This window comes from Epinephelus lanceolatus, chromosome 8 (genome assembly GCF_041903045.1).
Source record: "Epinephelus lanceolatus isolate andai-2023 chromosome 8, ASM4190304v1, whole genome shotgun sequence".
Lineage (NCBI taxonomy): Eukaryota > Metazoa > Chordata > Actinopteri > Perciformes > Serranidae > Epinephelus > Epinephelus lanceolatus.
In genome coordinates, this window is record NC_135741.1 from 38,769,267 (window position 1) to 38,792,779 (window position 23,513).

At 40.6% G+C, this 23,513-nt stretch overlaps 2 protein-coding genes across 7 annotated transcripts in view; both read right to left on the reverse strand.

Annotated features, from left to right (window-relative positions):
- The window catches only part of usp19 (ubiquitin specific peptidase 19), a 29,011-nt gene extending 14,037 nt beyond the window's left edge, over positions 1 to 14,974 (reverse strand). For 2 of the 5 annotated variants that reach the window (XM_033628452.2, XM_033628450.2), the window contains exons 1-11: positions 14,681 to 14,974; positions 13,166 to 13,547; positions 8,981 to 9,109; positions 8,543 to 8,679; positions 7,485 to 8,075; positions 3,738 to 4,110; positions 3,284 to 3,440; positions 2,827 to 2,898; positions 1,964 to 2,079; positions 750 to 982; positions 413 to 605 (exon numbers count right to left, since the gene is read on the reverse strand). In XM_033628452.2, the coding sequence (XP_033484343.1) occupies positions 413 to 605; positions 750 to 982; positions 1,964 to 2,079; positions 2,827 to 2,898; positions 3,284 to 3,440; positions 3,738 to 4,110; positions 7,485 to 8,075; positions 8,543 to 8,679; positions 8,981 to 9,109; positions 13,166 to 13,382 (2,218 nt within the window). In that variant the 5' untranslated portion in view covers positions 13,383 to 13,547; positions 14,681 to 14,974. Of the gene's footprint in view, positions 1 to 412; positions 606 to 749; positions 989 to 1,963; positions 2,080 to 2,826; positions 2,899 to 3,283; positions 3,441 to 3,737; positions 4,111 to 7,484; positions 8,076 to 8,542; positions 8,680 to 8,980; positions 9,110 to 9,719; positions 9,859 to 13,165; positions 13,548 to 14,680 lie in introns of those variants that run through there. The other 3 variants (XM_033628451.2, XM_033628449.2, XM_033628453.2) reach the window with 2 other exon arrangements.
- A 3,508-nt stretch (positions 14,975 to 18,482) lies between these two features.
- lamb2 (laminin, beta 2 (laminin S)) overlaps positions 18,483 to 23,513 on the reverse strand; it is a 64,651-nt gene continuing 59,620 nt past the window's right edge. For both annotated transcript variants that reach the window (XM_033628651.2, XM_033628650.2), the window contains 3 exons: positions 21,564 to 21,740; positions 21,302 to 21,461; positions 18,483 to 20,790 (listed from right to left, as the gene is read on the reverse strand). In XM_033628651.2, coding sequence (XP_033484542.2) covers positions 20,654 to 20,790; positions 21,302 to 21,461; positions 21,564 to 21,740 — 474 coding nt within the window. In that variant the 3' untranslated portion in view covers positions 18,483 to 20,653. The remainder of the gene's footprint in view (positions 20,791 to 21,301; positions 21,462 to 21,563; positions 21,741 to 23,513) is intronic.

Here is a 23,513-nt window from a genome sequence, read left to right on the forward strand (position 1 = left end):
TTTGAATGTGTGAACTGCAAAAATTATTATAGAGTATATGTGGCATATTCAGATGAAACTACAAGTCCTCATTAAATTTGCCCCTGTGGGCAACAGATTTTGTGTCCATGTTAGCAGTTGCTAGGACTATCTGCGAGCAGAAGCAGCCAATATCACCAGAATTAATGAGCCAATAATTATCATAGCATTAACTGTTCATCTGTGTACCCAAAACCTAATAAAACACACCATGTCCTATTCCTTAGTAACATTAATAGGTTACTGGTTTTGGCAGTAGAATAAAGTAGTATAAATAATTATGCATTTGGTCAACATTAAGAGCATTTTTAATCAGACTGGCGTTAAAATGTATCTGTACTACTTTGAATTTATTTTAATATGGGTAGGCCCAAACAATCTGGTCATTATTTACCGTGGAAGTAATCCCTGAGTTCTCTGGTGTTGGACAGGGATTGGATGACGCTGTTCATGAAGCAGGTGTTGCCAAGGTTGACCAATCCTGTAAAACCAGGCAGGCACACCTTCTTCTCCTCCTCTTCTTCATGGCGCTCATTGCTGGCAGGAGGTGCATGAGTCATGGGCTGCACCATGCAGGTAGGTTTAGGCTGACAGGGGAAAGATATACACACCAATTCTACAATTTAGAACAATTAAATTTTAAGTGTTGGACTGTTCTGCAATACATTTTTCTTAAAATAGTTTGGTCTGTCTTTAGGTTAGATGATTTAAATATTTATCTTTCTGCTCACCGTGGTAACAGTGGGCTCTGGCTTAGTGATAGCAACATGCTCAGAGACAGTACGAGGAGCCACAGTATCCAGACCACCATCCTCCACTCTGGATGAGGCCTTAGGGGGCTTGGGTTTCTCCTCCCCAACCCTCGGAGGCTCCTCCTTGGCTGGGAGGCTGTGCTGGCTGCTGCCTGGTTGGCTCTTCTCCATGCAGGCAGGGCTGGAGGGCACGGCGACCTTGGCGCCACCCACTGCACCTTAAACAGAGGAGAATGGAGCTTGTAGTTAGAGGATGATGGTCTACATCAAGAGACTGAACAGTGCTGGACATGAATAGATGTAAACTGTAGTGCATAACTAATGGCATTTTAAGACTTTTTATTTGTACATAATATTGAAAAATCACTTTTTCACAATTTTAAATCATATCATAAAATCTAATCAATTTACACTTGTTACTCTTTAGCTAATGTAACAGTGCTGACAAATCATATGGTTTCTGCAATTTAAACAATCAGCTAATTTCCACATTTTGCTGTGTTGACATATAATCTTATTAATGCTTTATTCTTCAGGTCTGCAATTTTCAACATATTTCCTATGAGGTTTGTATAAAAATGACTTGTTAGTATGTCATTTGGTGTCAATTACAGGAAAACAGGAATTTCATTGAAAGATACTCCCTTAAAACCCAAGTAAATATATACATTCAGTATTATTTTGTTATTGGAACCTTTGTTATCTAGATATTTTAAATCATATGTTTGCTTGTACACATTTTTTTTTACATGTTTGGCTGACTTGTGTGTACCAATTGAACACTGTCTCTATTTGGAAATGTAATTAGGAGAAACTAACACAGTTCTTCCTGGAAAACTTCCAAGGAACTTGCCAGGAAGTATTTTAAAACTGCGGACTTCATAATATAACCCTTTACTGAAATCTACTTTGGAAACATTTCATGGGCTCTCAAGGGCAGCAAGCCTTGGGGTCACGGAGTCTGCAGGCCACATAAGGCTAGCAGGATAGACTGGCACCCATATCTATTTACTGGATAAGTTACAGAGTTCAAATTCCTGTCATTGAGAGCTACCCTAAAGCACACATACATTTGCCCCTGACACATACAGTTAAAAAAAACCCACACACAAACCATGCCAGGAGTTTGACTTCTTATATAAACACACAGGCATACAGGCCACCTGTCTGTGTGAGAAAAACACCTTGCACACCTTGTGTGGCGGGGGCCTCCAGACCCCCCCAGCGCTGGCTGTGCCTCTTCTTCAGGGTGATGTCCAGTCGGGACGGGGTGAAGGAGTAGCTGCATTGCTCAGGCTGGATCAGGTTCCTGAGGCACGGGAGAGAGAAATGTAGACAGGTCAGATTAAAAGACAAAAGAGTGACATGAAGCTGCAGCTCATCACTGATCTGTTACAAGTGTCTTACCCACTAAAGTCTGTGGATGAATTTTATTATTTTAACATAATGAGTGTTTTAAATACATTAAAATATCTGAATTATGACACAAGGTCTGTCTTGATTATCTCATTTGAGTGAAACATTCAAACATTAAAAGCTGCTCCTTTTCATACACTGCCTTTGAAAATCTAGACTTGTGAGTTGTGATTTAATTTTGAAAAGCAACCGATGGTTAATGAACGGTCTGATAGCTTTCATGATTACTTCATTAATATGACACAGGACAAATGTCTCTAATCTACACTACAGACATTTGGGCTGAGTATTTAATACAAGAAAAGGAGAATATTGGGACTTACTGAACTGAACTGTGATCGCAGTTTAAGTCAGGCACCACCTTATTGTTTTTATGCGTTTGACCTGATGCAGCATGAGTGCTTTGGCACTGTTTTGTTTATTCATGGCTCACGGACCAAAGTGAAGTAAAGTGCTTAACAATTATTTACTGATATTGAAGAAGTTGAAGAAGTTTTTTTGGAACCTAAGGTAGTTTGCAAAATTGCACAAACAATCATGCAATCTCTGCTCTCTCCTACTGCCCATTTAAAGATTATATATTTAAATTTGAAAAACATTTAACAAACACACGAATGGCCACAGTGACTGCGACTATTACCTGAGTTTGACTTGCCACTTGAAGACTGTGTTTGGTCCACAGTCTGAATGAAGCCGCAGAAAGTTGGTATCACTGTGGAAGGATGACACAGAAAGATCATTTGCTTATTGTTATTTAAAGACATTAAAGCATCCTGAAATGGCAACCATGCTTTGTTGGTAGTGTATAAGGGCTGAAATATTAATCAAAATTTTACTGATATCGCAATATGGTCTACTGCAATTTTCAAATCACAGGATTAAAGAATAAAATGCGTAACAAATTACCATTCTAAATAAAATACTGTCAGGTCTTGGCATATACATCATATTCTACAGACTTTTTCCACTGAAAATGAGAATATCAAAAATAATTACTCAATCTAGTATTACAAAAAAAAATAAATAAATAAATAAAAAATCACAATTAGACATTTTTTCAAAATCATTCAGCCCTATGGCGTATTCCCATTCACTACCTTGTCTGGAAGATGAGGGTGAAGTCCTGTTCCCTGAAGATGACCCTGGCTGTCTCCCTGCAGACCCCCTTCATGTAAACATTAACCACCATCAGGTCCGTGCCCTTCTCGTAAGAATCATTCTTCACAAATTGCAGGTTAACCATTGGCTCTGGGGCTGCAAGAAGTTATTACATGTATCAACAAACTCATTAAATAAATACCAAAAAACTGAATAAATCAGTGCTAACTGAAGAGCAGCAAACATGACTGTGTAGTACTTTGTTATTGCTCCATCTATCTACATATACTGTTTGTGTATACACTGTATATGTGTGACAATGTGGCCTTACAAAAGGTTCTACATGAATTAGATGGAAGTAAGTTGGTTTACAATGAAACAATGGCAGTTTTAACAGGTGTACGATAATCCAACCCTCAGGCCCTCTGCACTCCCCACACCTTCTTAACTAACCTTCCTGTTGTTTCATTTCCAGAGGAGGCTCCTCCTTTGACTGGTCCCGCTTCTCCTCTCCGTCACAGCTGCCCTGCCTCTGGGCTGGACCAGGTGAATGGCCTTGTTTGGCAGCCACGCCAACAGTTGGTATCGAGCCTGCCTCTCTTGACTCAAGCTGCTGGAGGATCAGAGTATCCTGCTCTGATTCCTGCTCAACAGGCTTTTTCTCTGGCTCAGAGTCAGTTCTATCTCGCTGTGTTTCTGGAGAAGCAGAGTCCACTTCAACAGGTTTGAGGCAGTCACTGGTGCTGACGGGAGCTGCTGGTTGGCTATCACTGCCATGTGCTTTTGCTCGAGACCTGTCTGAAGACTGGTTCCTCTTCTCCGGCACCTGAATCAGAAAAGACACAAGGAATTATACCTCAAGTCCTCCAGAGAAAAATGTCACTCTCTAGGGCCTTAGCAAGGCTCAACAGTAAGGACTGCCTGCCTGCCCAGGGCAAGTAAAATGTCATGTTGGGCAAGTAAATCTTGCAAGTAATTTGCCCAGTTGGGGAAGTGGTAAAAAAAATAAAATAATCAAACACATTAGGCATTTTCGGTCCAGAGGAACTTTTTCAAAGTTCAAGGATCCCCCTTTCTGTTGCGTCTCCACTTGAACTAGAAACGGTCGTAGTTTTTACAATACTGTCTTGAGGGACATTTTTTAGTTCCTACTTCAAAGTAGAAAAAACTTGTTAGCTGTGTAAACAATAGACAACACAAAACACAAACAGCAGTTCATAATGAAAAAAATACAGACAAATAGGCCGACAGTGAAGACCTAAAGGCTTTGCTGAGCATATCTGCAACTATGGAAATACAATGTGATTTTGACTGGACAAAGCAAAAGAGACAGTGCTATACCAACCGTCATCTGGCTCACAGTTAGGGCGGTACCATTATGTATTGAGATCATAATTATTTATCACAATTATTCATAGTTTTTAGGGACAAAATATGTTTGTTGCACTTTCACATTTAAATAGTACTGCTTTCACTTCGATGCTATGCTGCATTACTACTACACTCTTTGCATATGATTTGTTCAAGCCAAAATTGCTATTGTGAGTAATATTTGAATTATTGTGCAGTCCAACTTAAAGTATGTCACTTCAGCATTCCTACTGGTGATGTAAATGTGATGTAAATTCCTACTGGTAATGTAAATGCAAAGAGAAAGGTTAGAGTGGAGAGTGTCATAGCAAGAAGTAAAGCACAGGTAGAAGGTCTATTAGCAAAGAAGGAAAGTGACCGACGGAGAAGGCAAACAAGGATTTGTATTGGTGTCACTTTTCCTCGGTGGAGAGCCCTGAAGGAAGAAATTGGGCTGAGGGCAGACACGGATGTTGCCTTGCTGCTGTTGGATAAGTAAGTGACTTGGTTTATAATTATATTATGAGTAGTATGTGTTGCTGTTACATGTACTGGACCTAGTACTTTATTATTTTCTTGGAAATGGTGCTATGAACGTAATGTAATGTTAGCAGCCTGGTGTTCGCCACGTTGTGTAGCACTGTTTACACAGTGTGAAGCGAGTGTTACTCTGTTTACACGGTGTGTGGCGACTGGCGAGTGTTACTCTGTGTACGGTGTGTGGCGACTGGCGAGTGTTACTCTGTGTACGGTGTGTGGCGAGTGTTACTCTGTGTACATGGAAGTGCTGCCGGCTTATTAGTTGTAATAACGCATTATCCGCTGGGAGGCGACAGAAGGTACGCACTATAGCTTTAACTTTAGTCTTTGTTATTTGATAACCACTACTAAATAAAATAATTTTAATGGGGCTAAGTAGATTTCTGACTCACTTTCCTGACAGGGTAAGTAAAAAAAACATTAAATCCCTGATTAGACGCTCTAGAGACCAAGTAGGAACTCCATTCTCCCTCTCATCATTGCAGTTATCAAGAAGAAAGCAAACAACCTGTTCCAGGTCAGACCAAGACCATTCACAGTGACAAGCTCTTCCATGAGAGCTTAAGCATCAAAAGTTGACTTTTTTGACACAAGATGCTATGGAGACACCTCACTACACTATACAATCCAGACAGAGAACAGTTTCTCATGTCTGGTTCACTTCTCTTCATCGGGCAATCTGTTGTGTGAACAAACTGTGAGACTGATGACAGAGGCACTGAGTTGATTTGCAGAAGCAGTTATAAAGAAGTGTGTTTGCTGTTTGTAATAATGTTTATTAAAATTACAAGTCTCTTCCAAGCTCTTGAAAAGGCACAGCCCACACAGGCCAGATGGTGTTATTGGCTGTAATCTTATTGACTTATGGTGCCAAATGATTTGGATAAATCTTCCAACTGTGATTTCTTGTTCAACAAATTAAACTCCCGTCCTGTAGTTGTGATCTATGTAGTTTGAAATAAGATATTCTTACACATATACTGACATACCATGATCACAAATTCTCCTTGTTTCTAAATGGACATTTGAAAATGTTGATACTTGTGATATACTAGGGATTCCACAGTGAGGAAATTTCCCCACCAGTTATGAACAAATGACAACACCAGTGTTACCGGTGCATTTCACAGGAAAAGATCTTTGTCGATAACACTCAATATTTGTAGAGTGCTTCACAAAGTTACTGCCCATGCCAGCCGAACATTTCCTATTGCTGTAACTTCAGGTTAAAAGCATTTACTAGCAAAACACGAATTGACTTTTGTTCTGAAGTAGTCACAATAAATGCTATGTGTTTTTCTGTGAGATTAGCACTACTGCTATCGTTCATCAAAAACACACCTACACAAACAAGACAATGGTCATTTTAGGATTTGTTGACAGTGAATCAGTTTGAAATAATGCAGGTAGTAATGAAACAGTCAGGAGCAGCCACAGTGAGCTGTTATATGAAGAGCTGCAGGCAACAGATGCAGCAGACTGAATAATCTCCAACTTCTTAGAGACATAACCAACTCCCTTTCCCTCGTTACTGTTATCAGGTTCCCTATAGCAGTGGGTTTAAATTTGAAATATTGTCAAATAGGAGCTTTTGCTTTTTGCTTTGGCACCAATACCTCCAACATTGTCTTATCCGTCAACTCAATGTAAGTGATAAGTGAAATTTTACTCTTGCTACTCTGTGCTGCGACTCTGCTGCTGCTGCTGCTGCTGCTGCTGCTGCTGCTGCTGCAGGGAGCAGATTCTGTCAGTTTATAACTGTAGTGACTGTGTTTTGACTGAATACTGACAAAAAAAGAGCAAAGGGATACTGAGGGTGGTGGGCAAGTAATCAGCGTGTGCCCCAGCATCATGTAACAATGGATAACACAGAGTACTGCGGCAAGCCAACAGTATGTGCTTTAGTTGAGTAACATTACTCAATAATCAATTTTAATTATGACATTCAAAAGATTGTTGAGTCTCATTCTCAGGTCGTCAAATACCGACGTTAGACTGAACATCCAACCCAAATGGTCCAAATGACGACCTGGGAATGAGACTCAACAATCAACTATCATTCTCCAGAGCTACATGCAGCACCTTTAAGATACATTTTACTTCTGTAAGTTTCTATGTTTTACGGAATGATACAGTGTGCTGTAAAACACACATTATAACATGGCCAATATTAAGGAACTGAAATTCAGTTTTCATGTACATTACCGAAACAACAAATTAATGATCAATAAGTACAATTCAACATTCTCAATAAAAGCAACCCAGTTGGAGTGTTCACATCAGCAACTGAGATGTCACAGCTTTTCTCACCTGAGTTTTGTTGGTATGGCTGCTGGCAGTGACAGCAACTCCTGGTTGCTGTTCCTGACCACTGCCTAATCTCTCTGTTCTGTTGTCTCCATCTCTGCGTTGCATCTGAGGGCTCCGACCAGCGGGCAGGTGTGTGTGTGGAGCTTTACCACTGGCTACTGAAGACTCAACAGAGTGTGTGTCTCTGTCAGCAGGTGGTGTAGCCTCCTTGGTGGTCTTGGGCAGCCGTACAATGGTGCGCTTGGCACTGGGTTCCTGAGGCTGCTGCTCGCTTTGTGTGACTATAACAGGCTTGCTGGTGGTGATTGAGCCATCTCCAACTCCACCTTTCACCCCTACAGGGTCCATAGTGGCCTTGTCACACGCTGGTTTGTTTTTCAGGCCGCGCTTGATGCCACGGTCAGCTTTGCTGCCACTGCGTCTTGACTCGCTGTGTGCGGGTGAGGAGGGGGGCTGGGGCTGGAGTTGTGGCTGCGAGGAGGACAGTTTGGGTTTCTCTAACGACTCTGAGACAATAGGCTTAATCTCCAGCTCCTTGTCCTTTTTGGTCTCTGTAGGTGCTGCCTCCTTCTCCTTCTCCTTCTTGTTTGACTAAAGCAGAGTATACAGAAGCAAAATCATTTTATTAAACCAAACATAGACTGAGCTGTAGACCCTATTTACAGTGTCACTCATGACTAAAATGCAGTCCCTCCAGAATTTTCCTGGCTGTTTTGGAGATTGTTGTGCCCTGAAATGCCTGATTTCACTGCAGCTTTTCTATAAATTGCAATGCATGTTACAATGCTGTCTCAGTCAGTTTTGCAATAAATTGCGGTTGCAGTGATTGGACAAAATTGCAAGGTCACAAAAAATGCACAGGGATTGAATGAATTTGCGTAATTGTTGCGATTGCAACCTGACAACATCCTGGTGGGGCTGTAAACTGACACAAATTCATGAAATAATAAAATACTGTGCAATAATTCTACATCTCTTAGTGCAGATAAAAACAAGACACAAATGTCCTCAGGTAGGGATATTAAGAAAAACAAATCATCTAATCTTTCGTGACTCACCTTAAGCGAAGGCCAGATGTGAAAGGGAATCTTCTTGTGCATGATGACGTGCAGGAAACCTCCCTTCTCCTTGTACTGGACTCTGCTACAAGAGGCCTCTATTTCCTCCTGTAACTGGCAGCTCCACTGCCGTCCATCTGAACAATGATAACATATATACAGATGGTATTTGAGCTGAACTGGACTCATTCACTTAATATAAATGATACAATTACAACAAAGACAAGATATACCAGTCAACAAGCAGTATGTCTAAGTTTAAATATGTGGTTATCATGCACATTTTCAGGACAGGTTCAGAGTCCAATAAGGCATAAACACAAACGTGCAACTGTGCCTCTTCTTCTTTTGTGGTTGTATTGTAATTATTCAACCCACTTTTTTCATTTGTGCTCCACTGTAGTTTCTTTTACTGTTACATATTATACCAAGACTCACCTGGGAAGCACACATGGCAGTGTGTATCAGTAAAGGTTGTGCTGATGTCCTCTATCCTCTGCACCCCCTCCCCACAGCGCAGCCTGACAGTCACTTCATTGACATTCTGCTTCCAGTCCACAAACACATCTGAAAAACACAAAGGAATGAACAGTCACATAGACGTGAAACCAGAGAAGGGACTTTCCTTTTCCCACCGGATCTTTAAAATGCATTCAAAATTATTAGTCACAGGCGTGAGCAAAATTGACATTAAGTTTTTAAACATCAAATGAGAGAATGAGCTGTTGATCCTATCAGACAAATATGGGCACAGAGAATGAATAAAAACTTAGAAGGGCACAACAGCAAAATTCCAACCAGGCGTTTAGGTAAGACCAGCACTGAACATAGTGTGTCTCTACTACCCTGAGAGAATATACACACATTGATTTGCACCTGCTCACAAATTCACATAGGGCATACCACTGCACTAATGCTCAAGTGGGTCAGTCCGGGGCATTCAGGCACAGACCGAAGCAGACAGTACAGTAAACTCAGCAATCGCAGATGGGAAATCTAAAATTGTCTGCGCCACATAAACTGTAGACCAAGTAAACAAATGGCATTAAGGCAAATGATTTACTTATTTCAGAAAACATGCGACTAGCCATAGCCATACACACGCTTCTCAAGGTAGAATCAAGAGTGGAAACTTTGACAGAACTATCCCAACATGAAAAACAAAACAAATGCGTACCATTCTTCATAGTGACCTCAAAGTTGCAGCAGTGATTAAAAAGGAAATATCATCCCAGAAGTAAAGCGAGCACTAGATTCCCTGCCGGTAGAAAAGTCATGTATGGATCTTAAGCACACTTTATTTGGTCTTCATCAACAGCTAGAGAGCGTCGACTTTCCCACCGTCACTTCTTCACTCTCTCACCCCCTCTCTCAAACTTAATCGCTCTATAAAGGTCATAAGCAACACCCAATCCCTTCCAGCTGGTGACAGTTGCACTTCCAGTGGAGCCACGCCACAGTGTACTTTCATACCCAGAGCCGGACCTAGCACATTCAGCGCCCTAGGCAAGCCAGCAAAGTAACGTGCATGCACTAGCAATACATAGCACTGACCAATCAAAACAAAGCCTATTTATTCTTCTTGTGTACTTGTGTTTACTGCAAAAGCATGAAGCAGCATTGTCTGTGATATAGTTTAAAACCCTCTGTTAATAATCAGCAAGGCAACATAGAGAACAAACACCAAATAATTATGATGAGCGTGATAGAGTATCTCTCAAAGAATACACCGATTCAATATCAAGTATCCATTCTGGAGCTGTTCCTGGTTATTTAAGTGCTGCATACAATACAAACTCCTCATGTTTTACCATATTGAGTGGTTGGTCAGCCACAATTTAGCTCTGTTTTAAGCAGAATGTCATTTTCACATTTTGTTTATTGTCTGAATAACACCAGTTTAACAATATTGGGCTGAATGAAGATGCAATTAGTTCAACAACATATAGTGCTCACCTGTCCTAAGTCACACTCGTGAAAATTACTTGCTGGGTTGATCCTAGCCTTACTTTTAAGTACACTACAGTTAATTTAACAACACTGGATGAGTACTCAGATCGGCCGATACTCAACATTGAACAAACCAGTTCTGTGGCAAAATAATTAAAGTAGAGCTGCTTTGCATTGTTTGAGTGACTTCAATCTGCACTGACTTAAGACTTGTATGAGACAGTGTTGTGAATTACCAGCCTCTTTGGTCGAGGGCTTATGGGGAATGTGGTTATGTCTTGCATCAGCATGTCTACCTTCAGGGATGAACCAGTGTCAGGCATATCCATCACATAAATGTTATCACAATACTGCACTGATTCCTGTGCGAAACAAATAAAGGATGAGGAAGTAAGGTGGTTTTCCATCGGATCACTTATACGGATTAGCATGCAGATTTTTCCCACTAAGGAAAACAAAGCGGAGTAAACACAAAAATAGGTACCAGAAGCAAAGGGAAACCATGAATCTAATTTACAAGTCCTGTTGCACAAGGATTATGCAGAATACTTAATTCCCAATAATATATACTTGAGTGCTCAGGACAGACAACCTACACTTCCCTCCCTTTTTAAAGTCAAGCTGAAAAAAAGATTTGTCCTATACAATTTGTAGCTGTACAAGACATTCCCGGGAATCTTCAAAAACAAAAAGCAGGTTTTACTGAGTACTACCACTACAAGAGTTATATGAGAGAGACACACACACCCAAAAATAAATGGAAAGTACACTGTGTACAAAGTGGTCAACTCACAGAAAAAAAGCATTCAGGCAGGAGCATGAATTGCAACAAAGTGAGGAAATTAACAGCAAAAGGACAACATTGCAACTCAATTTATTAAAGAATGTTAAAAAAAAAACCTAATAATTAATCTGGTTTGTTTCAGTGGGTTATGTGATATTTTAAAAGCTCAAAAAAAGACAAAAAAAAAAAAAAAAAGCAGAAACTGCTGCATCAACTTGCTGAACAGTTCATATCATAAATGTGTTAATGAATGACAACAAAATTTATGGTCAGCACTGTGCAGCTGTAACAGACCCATAAATGTGAAACTTTTTTTTAACAGTTTTTGTGATCTACACCAGTGGTTCTCAACCTTTTCATATCAAGGACCTCTTAATTGATGCACATTATGTCACAGACCCCCGGGGACCTCCATCTGCAAAGATTTTGGTTGTAAGATATGATTGGGACCATAATAGTGACGATGTTAACAATAGTTATAGAAATAACCATTGAGTGAATCCTATGATCAGATGTCACTCTTTACTCACATTGGGTTCATTTCTATAGTGAATTAAATAGTGAAAACAAACTTTTCACTATTATCAGATTTCAGTATAGTGTTCTAACTAATATTTCTTGCAATAATTATTATTTCAATGACTCAGGCAATCAGAAAATTGCTTGTTTTGAACTATACAACCAACTCTCTAAAAGCCAGAGATTATCATTTCACAATCACATGACGAAGTGAAAACACAACAGTGCTGAGAATAAATCCTGAGTAACACATTGAAAACAACACTACACCTGTATGATGTATACACAACTCCAATGTGACAGTTCTTTGTTTGCTATGCTATATGGCATGGCACTTTGCAGCGGTAAATCTTGTTATTCTGCAAGCAGGGAATAAGTACTAGCTGTTGAACAACCAAATGGTGTCTAACAGCAGTTTGTTTTAAGCTTTTCCCACCAAAACTCATTGTGTGTATGCTTGAGGTCTAACAAACATGATAAATTCATTTCCTTCTTCAAACATTTGCAAAGCCAATTATTTGTTTAAATTATGCATTTTTTTCCCCCATGTATGTTTGCTAGCTTTTTTTCTCCCTTGCCTTTTGTTGACCATTTAATAGTGTGACACTGGCAGCAGGACATGAACTGCATCACATGCTTACTTGTACATATAACAAACAAAACTGTAACCCATTTGTAAAAACACTGCTCCAGAGCACTACTTATGGTCATACTGTGAAGATTTTGACCACTTTGTGTCGTGCACACATGTACATGTGCAATGCATAACACTTTTCTGCCATGGGTTTCATGCTAATCCTCTGATTGGTGGCACTTAAAAAAACACAGTGATGCACCCTCAAAGGCAAGGAAGAATAATAAGACTGCAAGCTAGTAAATATGGATGGAAAAAAATGCAAATCTTTGCATATTCAAAAACCATTCCGAAAATGCACTCAGTACATTTGAATACCTCAAGGATGCGCACAATTAATGTAAACATAACTAGCAAACCTTTTTAACAAGAAACTTCCCAGGGCACCTTTATTATAACTATGGTATTATTTTAAAGTCATTTCAGATTCTCTTGAGATTGCTAGTGTCCAACAAAACACACTCAGCTTCTGAGCTGACATGGTTGGGCTTTAATTGTCAAACAGGTATTTACATTACAATATGACGCAAATGGTAATAACTGAAAAGCACTACCATATCTGCATTACATATATTAGGCTTATAATATACGGCAATATCTACACCACAGTGTGGTTAGAATGTGTTTTTCCATTTGTTTGTTTGTTTATAAAACACAGTTTAGCCTGACAAATAATCAGTAAATTCGTCAATAACAAATGCTTTTTTACTTGCACAACACAGTTAATCCTGCTTACCTTTCTTGACCTCTGCAATAACCCCATCTACTGCTGCAGCAGCTGCCCTCTTGGCCTCTCTGCTCTCCTGGTTGGCCCTGTCCTTCTGCTTCTTCTTACTGGTACTAGAGGACAAGTCTGAGCTGTTGTCCCTGCCGCTGCCGCCTCTATGCTGAGCCCCACCGCGACGGCCCACTGTCTCGTTACCAGCCACACCGCTACCACTGCTGCTGGCCATCTTTGGGCACTTGGCACTAACAGGCCGCCCGTCGCTGGAATCACTACCGCTGCTGGGGTCTGGATCTGAGGTGTGCCTCTTCCTGCCTGGCCCAGCTATCTTGGCGATGATACTGGCCTGAACTCTCCCAGAACAGAATCAGGAAGGCTGATGAGGGATGGGGACCTGAGGCAGAGGGCAGAGAGAAATAGTCAAGTGGAGAAATTAATAGTAATGTCCATATGTGTCTGACATCAATATGTGCTGTGTGCAAGGTTAAACAGAGTGTGGAGAAACATCTGATGATAATCTGTCTTTATTATGACTGACACACACACACACACACACACACACACACAAGGAGGGAGAGTGGTTCAACTAATTAGAAGCAGGTTTAAGATAACAACAACAACAACACTTAATGCGTCATGGACTTTATGTTTTGCAAAGGGAAGTATATGGCAGCCCATAACGTTAGCCGAACTACACCGACGTTGAGCCTTGCCTCGTTTCCTTAGCTTAGCACCAAGTTGTTAGCTTGGACAGTCAAATGACAAACAAAGGACAACAGCTACATCAGCCATCTTATTCGGTGTTCAGTACAGCACATTTACTAAAACATGGGTGATACTCATTAAGCTGGCTAGCAGGCTTAACAATGCAGCTTCCCGTACCGGGAGGTGTTAGCACTGGTTAAGTTAGCCGGCCGACTGCAGAGGTTCGCTTATTTTAAGGCACATATGTTTTGGACTGTCATGTGCCTCTCGATGAGACATATGCGTTATATTTACCATTGGTGTTAGGGTATCGTTATTTTGCTAGAGATACTGTTTTGCTAACCTCATTTATCGGAATCAGCAAATTATCTTTAATCAATAGCATTGATAACGTTATATTACCTGAATGGACCCGGTCCACACAAAGGAGCGTGGGATAATACAATTCATAGGCTGCACATTGAGGTTTAAATATGTGTTGTATCCACAATAGCTGTCGTGGCTTTACTGGACAGAAATAAGAGACCGCATTACTAAAACATAATGTCTAAAGTAATGTTGAAGCTCGTTTATCAGTACGATCACTACGCCTAATCTCCAACCTGTGTCCAACAGAGCGCAGGACAGGTCATACAATCAAACGCTCCTACAGTCTTCGAGGAGCTAATGTCATTAGCCACATAAAGCTAACGCTAGCTGGTAGAAAAGGGTTGATATGGCTACCTCTTTTACACACCCAACACAACATGACATCCCGTGAGATCTGATGCCCGGCTGTGAACAGATACACAGTTAACACTGACATTAAAAGGGGAGACTTACGGGGCTTCAATTTGGCGAGAAATGAATTCCGTAGCTGCTAAGCTCCTTCACGGCCGCGGGCCGCTTCGCTCCTGCCCGCACTCGAAACCCCGCAGTCCACGGTGTTTCTGGAATATTCTTTCCTTTATCCGGGACCCATTTCTGGTAAATTTAGACTATTTATTTCAGAGATTCAAACAAAAGACTACAACTGAAACGCTCCTCGGTCCTTTTCTATCATTCAGCTACTGCGGGGTGAGTCCTACTTTGTTTGTAACAAATTACACTGCCGCCCGGCCATACGTGATGTGCTATGAGTGCGCGCATCGGCCTGACTGCCACTTCCTGGCTAGCGCGTTCACGTGATCTGTAGCCCTTCCTTTACCCCCTCTCTTCTTTCGCTCTCAGTGCTTTGGGTGCAAACATTTTACAGTACACCTTATAATTTTTTGTTGTTGCGTATTTATTTACCAGTAGGGATTGTCAACAGATGATGAAGGGAAACTGAGGCTGGGGCAGTATGCAGCACAAAAAACATCAGAGGGCCTTTAAGGTCCAGAGTGTAGGATTAGGTGGGATATAGTGATAGAAATGAAACACAATATAATAAGCATGTTTTCTTTGGTGTAAAATTACCTGAAAGTAAAAATCTCTTGTTTTTGTTACCTTAGAATGAGCCGTTTATATCTACATAGGGAGCAGGTCCTTGTCCACATAGACTGTCATGTTGTACCGCCATGTTTCTACAATCGCCCAGAACGCACAAACAAAACACAGACTCTAGATAGGGCTATTCACAATTTTGCATTTTTGCGTGTTTTGCTCTTTTTTTTGTGTCGGCCACCATAGATAGAAGCCCCTTCACTACTGAAGTGTGGGCAAAATGTCAAACATTTTTAAAAGTGAAACTGCATTATTCAGTGTTGTAACAGGTTTTAATCACTTGGTCCATTTGTTGTGAAGAGGAAGAGACCTCTGTGGATAATTCAGCTCTCAGTAAAAACCTCCTGAATGTCTGGATTTTAAATTATCAGAGAAAAAATGGTCAGCATACATTAGCAGGTGCTGGGCTAGCGGCTTGTCTGCAACATGCCAAAAAGCCTGGGAGAAACACTGATGAAACTGCTTTCATCAGTGTTTTTGCCGGTTTAAGTCACCGATCCATTTGTTTATGAGGGGAAGAGACCTCTGCTGAAAATTAAGCTCCTGGTAAAACCTCCTGAACAATGAACACTGCAGGAATTTTAACGGGGAGAAATTTCACCTGGTTGCAATCTGCAGTCTTCACCACTAGATGCCACTAAATCCCCCAAATCTTAGACACCGTTCCTTTAAAGTGGCTTTTGCATTTTACCTTACCCTGCGGCCCCATCCTGTTTAGTTGGACAAAATCAGATTTCATCTCAGTTATTATGGATGATATACCGCATATGTAGCGTATATGTCAATACATTTCTTATCACAAACTAACAAACACACAGCAAACCTGCGGCAGGATTGTATCCAAGTGTAGGGATACTGGTCTGTTTCTGATCAGAATGGACTCTGGGACTTCTGCCACAGCTGAAGACCACCCCACACCCCCCAGTCAACATTCAATGGTGCTCATGTGTCAACTCTTTATATAGGAACACTGATATATTTTTTTAACCAAAGGAGGGGGCTGTTAGGGGCCATAGACATAATACATCAAGACCCCTACTATTTTTAGACAGGGTCCTTGTCCCACATGACACCCAGGGGCTTTATGTCATCCTCTAAGTCTGCACTAAAATGATGCTGACAGTGATGATGCAAACCTGTGCAACTCCTGTGGGAGAGTATGACTGCACACAATGAGCATCTGCATAAATAGTCACAACAGTTACGTCTGATTTAATGAAAATAAAAAATAAAAAAATCAAACATTTTGCTATATATTAGTTCATTTTTTATACTTTGTATCAAAAGCACCCAATTGCACACATTGTTTACTTTGTATAGCACTGTTCATTTATGTTAACTTTATCCCTGGCCTCATTTGGGTTTATAGGAGAGCGGGGTTATTAGCCTGTTGGGAAGTAGAACCACCCCTTGTTTCGGCAAACATAGAAAAAAATGGTCACTTGACCACAAATTTTGAAGAGTCATCCATTTTACTCAACCGATGATGGAGTGAGACCCATGAAATGTGCCGTTAGCTAATTTAAGTTAAAACAAAACAAAAAAAAAAAAAAAAAACTGTGGTAGGGGTACAGAACACCAAGTCCACATGTCAGGTGACAAGGCATGTTAGGATGACTCTAACATGTATATGTATAGATAATAACTAGGAGAAGTAAAAAGAACATGGTATAGGATTAACCTATAACCTGGCTCAACATATCCTAACCCTTGCAGGGGCGTAGCACCAAATGTTTGGCCCTATGCATAAGCAGTCTCTGTGGGCCCCCTGCCCTTTCTCTCTTGATCAGGTCTCTCTCACTCACTTTTGATTTTTTTTCACAAAGTCAGTTTTCTTTCTTTACCTGTTCTTTCTTTCTTTTTTGAAAACCTGATCTCCCTGTCTTGGGGAAAGACATGACAGTGTACATTGGTGCTCCAGCAGCATAAGCAGTCATTTACTTGACTTTGGCTGCATTTAGAGAGAAATCCTAGTGCAGGGGCAGACAAAGCTATTTTGTGCCTTTAATGGATGAGAGGGGCCTCAGAGAGCTTCCACTATTTTTTATGCAAAATTCAGTCTTTAAACCAATTTATTCCGCTAATGTTTAATTTAGTTGTGGCACTAATGGCTTCTCATGTGGCCCCCTCCCATTGGGGCCCTGGGTAATCAGTCCCACTTTTCACCTCACTACAAAGTCTCTGTTCCCTAGGCTCAATTTACCTTGCCTGGTAAGACCATACTAATGATATGAGGTCAAGATTCTGCTTCGCTCTATCAGTCTGGCCTGCTGCTGCTCCAAATCAAAATCCCACTGGGGCCAATCACACCATAGATGACAACATAAGCTGTCAATCAGGGACTGCGCTGTAGTTGATTACGTACAATGCAAGCTGCAGCTTGCAGACCAGTAATGGTGGCTCCCACTCCATTGTAGAGTAAAGTGAAGCAACAAGTGAAGTTGCTGCAGAAATAGAGTCAATAAAAACAATTAATCAAGAACAACAGTATGCACTTGAAGAGTTTCTCTGAGGAAAAGGCGTTTCTTGCCTTTCTTCTGACTGGATTTGGCAAAAGCTTGATTTATCAACTAGCTCCGTTGGTAATGATGATGTTCCTCTGTGTTTTGTTACGCTAATTGGCTGAAGGAGTTTGTCTGTCAAGGTGAGTACTCCTGCCCACTTTTAGTGGAGATATTACTGTCATGCCCTCACTCTAACAGTGACTAATTTAACAAGAAACTGTAATTGTATAGCCAAAAAAACATGCATAAGCCAGTAATACAAGTAAAATGTCTCTGATCTCCCTTAATTCTGACATAGCTCTTTTACTTTTGCTTTCTCTCTGAATTTGCAATTCACCTCTGTCAGCTCTTAGGGCAGGTCTTGGCCCCTGCTGTTACTTCCTGTCATCTTGGCACTATACTGTTAATACTGCCATTCACAGACACTGCTGTAAAGTTTGGGTACAAGACAGCTGTAAAGTCTGTAATGACATAGACTTAATCAAAGGGCACAACAAGGACTCATGCAAGCACTTAGCATCCTTGCTGAGCACGCTCATTCACACCACAAGACAGCCAGTTTTGAAAATGGGACAATATCAAGCACTGACACTGTAATCTGATTTCTAACCAACTCCCAATAAAGATGCTCAAAATAGCTACTCGACACAGACATGTTAAGTTATCCAACCTTTATTCACAAAACTGTACATGATTAAACTTTACACAAGATTCTTTTGGTATTTTTTGCTTTGGCAATTAGTTATCAAATTCAAGTGGCAGCCAGTTGGTGGGTGATCTGAGGGAATTTTGTGTACAAAGTTAGTTTTTTTTTTTTTTTTGGTTTGTCATGTTTCCTAAAACATAAATTGTCACGCAAATAGTACATGAGTAAATGTCCAAGACACTGGAATACTATAAGGCACAATTAAACACTACACACTGTAGAGTATATGTCACCACAGTGAGGCACCCATTATTGTAACTCTTAAATATTCCATCAACAGTACATTTGATACAAACATTCACAATCTGCGCATCACAAGTTTGGCATTCACAAACATGAATTCTGTTGATGACTAAAAGGAACAGTTTGACATTCTGGGAATTACACTTATTTGCTTTCTTGGAGAGAGTTACAACATCAATACCACTGTTATCTGTTCATTATAGTAGAGTTAGCTTAACTTAGCATAAAGACTGGAAACGGGGAAACAGCTAGCCTGATGTAAAATGTAAAAAATGTTGCCTTCAATAATTAACCTGTTGTATCTTGTGTAAAACTGGTAAGTTGTGGTTTTACACAGAGTTATGCGACTAGCTGGAGTCTCCACTGGTTGCCTGGCAACTTCACAATGGCAAAAATACTCCAGTAAGTCAGAGATATAATGTATTAATTGTTGACCTTTCAAGTTGCAGGGAGGAGAATTTATTTAGCCTTATAGCAGCCAGGGTAGCTGTTTCTTTAACTAAGGTAACAGACTGCTGGCTGTGGCATCGTAAGTCCTACAGTGTGGTATCAATTGTCTGGGCAAGAAAGCAAATAAAACTGTTTCTCAAACTGTCCTTTAAGTTTGTCCTGAGTGTGGTGCCAGAGGGAATGCCATTTTGTTACCTAAATAAAGAGGGTTTATCCTCTGTACAGTGAATGTGTCAGGCTCAGCTAGACCATAATATCCTCTTGTCTCTTCAATTCTATCTGACAGTATTTCACTCTGGACCAAAGTTCACCCACACAGACCTATAGACCGACTGATAATAGCATCACTAGAGCTGTGCCGTAGGTTTACACTGTTAGCTGCCACTGCTCTTATTATTACATTGTAGTCTTAGTGTACAGCCATCCTCCTACTCCAGGCAGAGGTGGTTTTGGGCTGGTTTCATCTGTTGGCTTAGCAGAGTCAAGCACTTCAATTTATGTCCACTTAACAATGGTCATATCTTTTGTTTCCCTGTTATTAATATAAAGGCAGACACAATACAAAAATGCATTCCTAGCACCACAGTTGGTACAAATTCCTAAATTTAAAATCCCTATGAATACAATAACCCTGTTCATCTTAAAATCCTTAAAACTACATAGGGGACAAGGATCTATGCCCTCATCTCTGCTTTTTGGCTTGTTTGAAAATATAAAAATGGTTAAAGCCTTTCATTTGAACTTTTTAGCAATCTTACAAAAACAACAACAAAACACACACACACACACACACACACACACACAAATCCACTTACATTTGAGCAGATTTCCATGCTGATTTTATGTTCTCATGCACCCAAAAGTTGTTGTGTTTCATACTAAAAGAAGACGCTGTCCACTGCAGTTTAAGTGAAGTCTTCATGGTGAGCACAGCTCAGAAGACTTCATAGAAACTTGAGGAGAAAATGATATTGACCTGCTGATTGTTCAACAGTCAGTCAAAGTATATAAAAAAACTGAAAAAACTTAAACTACAGATTGTTTGCAGTACATTATTTCCCCCCAAATCTGAGTATTATTGACCCTTCTAAAACATAATCTTCATTTTTTATGTTCAAAATACAAATTTAAACACAGATACATTTCCAGATTATTTTGATAATTAAAAACAAAAATAATGTGCACAGATTCAAATCAATAATGAATTCAGACAACCTTTTCATGTTCAGGTGGGTATGTTTATATATTTATATATACCTAAATATGATAGCAACCATTTTAAATTCACGTACAGAGTGATAAAATAACCACCCCAGTGCTCTCGTCTTTGATTGTTCTTTCAGAGTCTACTGTACAGTTACTATATCTGGAGAAAATGCCAGAATAATATGATGATGCACCTGTTTTTTTAGGACATGGAGTAGTGAGTTACTGGCATGTGTTGTAGATCTGGATTTGTTTGTTGATGTCATTGAGGATAGCTTTCATCTTGTCCTCCAAGCCGTCCAGCTGACGAGCTTTCCCCTCCAACCTCCTCTGGTTCTCCTCATAGTTTTTCTCCAGCTCTGTGGGAGGCAGGAATGTCAGGAATGGTTACGGCACCAGGCATTAGCCGCATTTGATGCTACTTTAAGTAATTCTTGACAGGAACCTTCCGTCATGTTGACTCAGAATGACACTTCAAAGGAATAATTTGACATATGCACTTGTCAGTCACCTGCAAACTGCCTTGAATTGCACTAACTTGTCTGAAAGGTACTACACAAATCATACTGGAGTCTGAACTTGAAACTATAGCTTGAGGATCCAATTAGCAGTTTACCTTCTGTCTTATGTTTGTTTATTATAAATTGCATCTAAATAATCTATAGGAATAGTGTAAAAAAAGAGTGTAAAATATTGTGTTTTAAAATTTTGTAACCAATTCTTTACACTGTTCAACAAATTTGTCTTTCACATTATAAACCTACAACTTTCTTCTTCCAAAGAAATGCAAACACATAAACCCTGTCTTTCTCTTCATCTAGGCTACATATTCACACACACACAAACACACACACACAGATTAATAAGCACCTGCTAGCCTCTGGAGCTTGTTTTGGGCATCTCTCAGTAGTTCCCTCGCTTCATCTCTGAGGCTCTCTGCTCTTTTCTTGGCATCCTGCACAGCCTTTGCCTTCGTGTCAACCCGTTGCTGAACCTCAGTGTATTTATCTGTTAGCTGGCCGTCTAGAATCTGATCATCAAGACAGGAGAGAGTTTTTTTCTTTAACAGTTGTTTATACTTTTAATGAGGCAAAGCTTGTTCACACACACACACACACACACACACACACACCTGCTTGGCTTCATTTGCCTTGTCTCTTGCCATGGTGGCTGTCTCCTCAGCTCGGGCTGCAGCCATGCTGTTGTTTGCACGTTTTGTCTTCAGGGCATTAAGCTCCCGTCCCAGTGTCCCCAGGCGGTCCATGGCATCATTCAGGTCCTTCTCACTGTTGGATGTCTCTGACTCAATCTGAGGAGAGCACGGCCAAGCAAAGTGAATTCTGATCTTCTGGAATAATATCATTACATTAATCATTTGCTTGCCTTGGATTAAGTGTTGTGTTTTCATTACGTGCAAGGGTGTGGTTTCTTAAAACTGAAACTGATGTTTATATAATAACCAGTGTGACTTGAATGCACATTAAACATATTTTTTGCACTATTCTGTCAATACATGGGTATCAGTGTTACAGTATATCTATCCATCCATCCATTTTCATCACTTATCCAGGGCCGGGTCGCAGGGACAGCAGGCCAAGCAAAGCACCCCAGATGTCCCTCTCCCCAGCAGCACTCTCCAGCTCCTCCTGGGGGACACCAAGGCATTCCCAGGCCAGAGGGAATTTGTAATCCCTCCAACATGTTCTGGGTCTACCCCAAGGCCTCCTACCACTTGGACATACTCCTAACAACTCTAATGGGAGGCACCCAGGGGAACCACCTCAACTGACCCCTTTCGACGCGAAGGAGCAGCGGCTCTACTCTGAGCTTCCACTGGATGTCTGTGCTCCTCACCCTATCTCTAAGGCTGATCCCAGCCACCCCATGTTACAATATCTGGAAAAATCTGACTTTAGTGGCTAAATGCTCCACAATATTTTACCAGCTGGTCTCTAATTGTGTTTGTCTGCCATTTGGTACTGAGCAGAAAGTGTACAGAGGAGCTTTTTCGCAAATCAACATGTTCTCACTCCCAACTCCTCAAATACATCATCTTGGTCAGTGGCCCTACGATTGAACTCTTGGTACCCCTCTAGCATCAGTTTTGGACATGTCAGTTTCGTCAGAAATGAAGTTGAGTTTTGCCTTCACATGGGACAGTGTCAGTAATCTCTTGGTTGAAAGTCCTGTGTTTGACCCATCCACTTCCCCAGCATCCTTTCTGCTTGGACTTTCTCGTGCTATAGAAGTTGCTCTAAGTGTGTAACAATGCTGCAAATGAGTTGACAGTGGAGTCAGTTGAAAGCCTGATGCATGTCATACAGACCATAAAGGGTGTCAGTCTTGGTTACCCTTTTTGAATAACGGATACAGACTACTACTGCCTGCTGGTAGGGAGAGGTATTTCCTCTCATGCAGGTGCAGAACATATGATTGTCAGTTTAAGTCTTTATGGTGTGTTCATGTGCAACATTTTTGGCCGAGACACAGCGATGTCAGGCAATGCAGCAGGAGGCCTTCTTCGCTGCTCGTTCTCCAAAGTTGGTTTGGTGTGTCTTTAGTGACCATTTTCATATTTAATGTCTCATTTTCACAACAGATAATAACTTAGTTAATTAGAGGAGAGATTTAACTGATGCATCTAGTGAAAGGATAACATTTATATAACTATATAAAACACTGGTTATTCATTTTTTGTGCTGGTCAACAGAAAGTCTTACAACAATGGTCCAACTTTAAATCTAAGACAAAAATCTGAGCACCTGGCCAATTATTGAGTGATTGGCATTGATAACCAACCCTGGGGGCCCTCACACACCAAGCTGTCAGTCGCCCATCGGTCAACTGCACTGTTGGCACCACTTGGCCCTTGTCAGCAAACAAATCAAGTCAAGGGAGCGTGAGATTGAAACAAAGTTATTATATTAGGTATATTTTTGCCATTAAGCTCTTTAGCAGAGATGGTTTGTAATTGTTTGTGTTATTGTTCACTATGGCATGGTAAATATTTTTTTGTTCTTTCAACATCGGGTTGTCTTCTTGATGTGCTAACTGGCTAACTAGCATCTTGAATCCGAATTAA